This window comes from Trichechus manatus, unplaced genomic scaffold, assembly GCF_000243295.1.
Source record: "Trichechus manatus latirostris isolate Lorelei unplaced genomic scaffold, TriManLat1.0 scaffold00090, whole genome shotgun sequence".
Taxonomy (NCBI): Eukaryota; Metazoa; Chordata; class Mammalia; order Sirenia; family Trichechidae; genus Trichechus; species Trichechus manatus.
Window position 1 is genome coordinate 6,180,680 of NW_004444026.1, and position 4,804 is coordinate 6,185,483.

Consider the following 4,804-nt stretch of genomic DNA (forward strand, 5'->3'; position numbering starts at 1 on the left):
TCTAGAAGGAAGAGTGGGCAGGCTACCCCAGGCCTGACGTGACCCCTTTGCCCCCACTGCCCCCACTCCTTTATGGTGAATTGGAAAGAGCTGGGGCTTTGGAAGAGGACAGAGGTGGGCTGCTGTCCTGCCCCCACTTCTCAGCTGCCTGGCCCTCCCAGCTCTCTGACCTCAGTCCTGACCCGTTGCGGTGGGGATAGGCAGGGAGCCCTCCAGCGGTGGGACAGGTCTGCTCCCTTCACCCCGTCAATGTCTGCCAGGCAGAGGTGTTTCTGGATGCGAGGTCTTTCCCTCCCTTCCATTCTTCTTACAACCCACCAGTTATGGATTGGATTTTGTCCTCCCCAAAAAATATGTGGTGAATTCCTGGCCCTTGTACCTGTGGATGTGATTCTGTTCGGAAATTGGCTCTTTCTTTTGTTAATAGAGCATATTGGTGTAGGGTGGATCCTAAACCTAACCACTTCTGAGTTATAGAAAGACCATAGAAGACACAGAGATACAGACATGGCGGAACGCAGACACCATGTGAAGATCGTTTATAAGTCAAGGGTTGCCAAGGAAACAAGGAATGCCCAGGGCTACCGACAAGGAAGGAATTGACATAGCTAAGACCCTGATTTGGACTTTGAGCCTCCAGAACTGGAAAATAAAATTTGTTTTTTAAAGCCAACCACTTGTAGTATTCACGGTATAGTAGCACGAGGAAACTAAGATGCCACCCTTGTCCCCAAGGCCCTCTCCTGCCCGTCACCTGCTCTTCCCACACCACAGCACATACTGGTCTTCGCCCCCTTGGAGGCCTGGTCGTCTGCCCCTCATGTGCCCCACGGCTGCCTGGTGTTGGTAATCCTCCATTTGTCCTTCTGTATCCTGCCGCCTGAGTCGGGGCCCTCGGGGTCTTGAATCTGAGCCACGGGCACTAAGGAATACTGGTCGATGGTGAACTCGGCAGGCTGGTACTGAGAAGGCTGCACAGATGGTCAGGGCGGTGACTGTACCTTCCCGGCTAGGAGGCCCTGGGGTAGTGGCAACAATAGCCTTTCTGGGCTCCTGCCGAAGAGGCCATATGAAACAGACCAAGGAGTTGGCCGGCGAGGTGGGCTTCTGATGGAGTGAGGCAGGAGAGGTGGCGGTGGTGGTGGTGGGATTGTTTTTGGCAGGACCTCTCTGCCTTGGTCTCCTTTGCCCTTCCTCCTGGTCATCCCAGGGCCCACTTTACAGATAAGGTCACCAGGGTAGTGAGTGGCAAGGACCAGCTTGAAGTCAGCTTTAATTCTGTCTGAACCCAAGGCCCATGTTCTTCCCACTACCCATCCCACATTCATCCAGGCCTGTCTACACCCCCTTGGCTGGCGGAAAGGCACATAACCTTTCTTGCTCAAGATGTACAGGGCCCAAGGAGCTGCCACCCCACAGTGGGGGGGGGGGGCCTGGGGGAGGGAGAGGCAGACAAAGATGGCTACAGACAGCATGAGAAACGGCATTCTTTATTCATAAATAAAAACATAAAATTACCAGAAATAGTTCACGTGGCCAGAAAAATGGCGTCGAAAATAAAATAAAATGAAGCTCGCAAAGCAAAGAACCACCACAACAATAAAGAGAAAAATATCTATGTACATACTTTTTCAACTGCCAGTCCATCCACAGCCAGCCTCTGCTGGGGTTTCCAGCTTTGCCTGAGGACACCGCACAAAGACCAAGGCAGAAGAGGCGAGGAGAGCAGGCTCCTCTTGCCCAAGGGCACAGCATCTGAGCTGACAATGCTGGCTCAGGAGAGCTCAGGACCCACACACTGCTCCTCCATCAGCTCAGCCTGGCTTACCCTTGGGCAACTCTCCCCGAGATGGTCGATAGAGGAGGCGCAGGTAGAGGCCCGGGACAGGGCAGGGCCCAAAGGCTCAGCAAGAGCTCCTAGGAGACAGGCGCGGTGGCCCCTAGCAGAGCCCAGGGGAGAGACAGCTCCCGCACAAGCTCAGTGCCCACGGGCGCCAGGCAGGAGTTCACCCACAGTGCCCTGGAGGAGAGAGCCGGGGGGGCCCCTGAGAGTCTGATCATCCCATTTCCAAGGCCCGCGCAGAGTCCTCATGGTGAGATGATGCCTTTTCTTTGCAGAGAGAGGGATCATTTTCAGGCCACGCATTCTTTAGGGAGCAGGGCAGCCAGTCAGACAGAGTGGAGAGGTGAGTGTGCCAGCAGAAGCGGGCGTGCTCAAAGTGGGTGCCCAGGGTCACACCCACTCTGAGGACTGTGGCGGCCTGACAGTCCCAGTCTCCACTCAGCTCTGCTGTCCAAGGTCCCCTACGGGAGAGGCTGGGTTTGGCAGGGTCTGAGAGCAGTGAACATGCTTTTCCACAGAGAAGGGAAGCAACCCCATGTGGAGGCGAGGTCGCTGGGTCACAGGACACTGTGCATTCTAGATCACCTTGGGCCACACGAGCCACCCTGGGTCTTGGGCTGGTGCAGCCCAAACAGGGCATTTGCCACCTTGGACTGTGGGCCAGGCCTGGGCCAGCGTGTGTGGGATGGCCTGGGGAAGGCAGCACCACGCCCCTGGGTGGAGGGTGCAGGCACACCACACAGAGGCAGGCTCTGCACAGAAGTGGCCCTTCCCAGGCTGAGCACCCACCTCTCCTGAGACCAGGCCTTGAGGGCAGAGCACTGGGCTGCCACCTGGGGAAGGGGCAGCCAGCCCCTTTATCCCTGTGGGGCAACATCACTGGGAAGAAGGACGCAAACAAGGCACAGGCTGGTGTGAAATGGAGGAAACTAGGGGCTGGGAATAACTGGGTGAGCACAATGGAGGATGCTGGGGGGTGGCTTCTGGCCTGCCAATTCCAGGTTTAAATCTAGCCTGTGACTAAGAACATGGCTTGAAAAACCTCCTCTGTCATGTGAGGGCAGAGGACAGGCACAACTTAACCTCAGGGACTGGAAGGCAAACAGCCAGCCCCAGGGAAGGTGGCCCTGCCCTCAGCTACACTCAGGGAAGGAGATGTGACGGGACTGTGGGCAAAAAGAGAAGCAGCCCCCACCTCAGCCTGGGGCCTCTGAGAAAAGGGAGAGCAGCCTGGGACTGTGAAGGCCCAAACTCTCTCATCCCCAACTCCTTCACCTCAGCCAGCTCTCTGAGCCGGCAGGAAGGAGGTTCAGGAATCCAACAAGGACTGGTGTCTTAAGAACAGCATCTGTGGCTAGAGTCAAAAATAGAACAGCAAACACCCTGGCTGCCTGCTAGCTAGATCTACTTGCTTCTGAAAAGACAAGAAGGAAAAAGAAAAGAAAATTCCCTGCACCAAGCAACTGAGAAACCCTACCTTTTCTCTCCTCCCCAAGCTCTGCACCTTTGAGAAGAGAAACCCCAGTGCCCCAAGGCAATGACCCACCCCCTAGGAAAGGCTGCAGCTCTCTGGATTCTTTATAGTTCTGGGGCTCAGGAGGGGCTCCTGGGGAAGGGAGGGCAGATGGTGGCCCTGGGCTCTTCATAAGGCTGTTTGTGTGCCTCTTGTTTTCCCAGCCTGGGCTCCTGCCCATCGGCACATCAGGGACCCCTCCTGACCTGTAAGACTCTTGTTTGAACTCAGCACTGATGATGATATACGGAAACCAGACTCAGAGGACCACGGGCAACGGTGGAAAATGCCCAGATCACACATGCACCATCCCGGTGGGTATGGGTTACTCTGGGTGCTCAGCAAGGTCCCTGGGTGGCACAAACGGTTGGGCTCAGCTGCTAATTCAAGGTTGGTGGCTCAAACCCACCCAGCAGCATTGCAGAAGAAAGACCTGGTGATCTGCTTCTGTCAAGATCACAGCCAAGCAAACTCTATGGAGCGGTTCTACGCTGCACCATATGGAATTGCCATGAGTTGGAATCGACTCAGCAGCAACAGGTTTGGTTTTTGTTGGTTTCGGGTGACAAGCAAAGGGCTGATCCTTGAAAACGAAGGATCCAGAGTATCCACTGGTCAACTCTGAACCAGGCAGGGAAGTCCTACCTGGAGCCCTAATGGGAAAGATCAGGAGGCTTTCCTTAGAACCAGAGAGCCTGGCCCTCCCTGCATCAGGCTGCCTTCAATGTTCCATCCCAGAGCCCAATCCAGGGCCTCATGTCTATGGCTTTAAGAAGAGCAGTCTGTGAGGTCAAAGGCCACTGGCTGTCCAAGGCTGCTCATCTCCAGCCAGACTCAGCAGATAGGAGCTGGAGCCGAGTCTGGCCAGTCCCTGCCATGATCCTCACTACTTAGCTCCTCCCTTTGCCTCCTCTGGGTCTTACCAATTCTCAACACTCCTGGTCACCCCAGATCTCTCCTCCCCTTTGTGGGTGCCTGGGTTGGGGCAGCTCTGACGTTGCCGAGCAGGCTCTGCATACCCCACTCCAACGTCTCCACCTCGCAGCCAGAGGAAAATAAGCTCAGGTTATGGTGGAGTCAGATCCTAAGGCTTCTCGTCAGGAATGGCTTCCTTCTATTCCCAAGGCATCCCAAGGTGTCCAGGGAAAAGGAGATTGTGGGAAGAGAGACAGAAGGAAGCTTCTGTCCTTGGGGGGGGGGGTCACACAGCCTCTGTGGCAGTCACTACCTTCCCTGGGAGAGGCTGTCTGTTTCCAATGGCTCATGTCAGCTCCCCAAGGCCTCGGTTGGGGGAGCCCTTAAAGAAAGCATGGAGACCCCTGTACCCCATCTCTTGGGAAGGCCAGGGAGGTCAGAGCCCTTTTCTGGTGTGTTCTACAGGGTTGATGAGCACTAGGACATCGGGAAGGGGAGAAAGGCCATCTCACAAGCCTTCCCTCCCACTCCAG

The 4,804-nt window shown here is 55.7% G+C and overlaps 1 protein-coding gene across 1 annotated transcript in view; it reads right to left on the minus strand.

Annotated features, from left to right (window-relative positions):
• Positions 1-818: 818 nt before the first annotated feature.
• Positions 819-4,804, minus strand: part of LZTS1 (leucine zipper tumor suppressor 1) — a 10,470-nt gene continuing 6,484 nt past the window's right edge. Inside the window, exons 3-5 of the mRNA XM_012557208.1 lie at positions 2,429-2,556; positions 1,829-1,940; positions 819-971 (exon numbers count right to left, since the gene is read on the minus strand). Coding sequence (XP_012412662.1) covers positions 819-971; positions 1,829-1,940; positions 2,429-2,556 — 393 coding nt within the window. The remainder of the gene's footprint in view (positions 972-1,828; positions 1,941-2,428; positions 2,557-4,804) is intronic.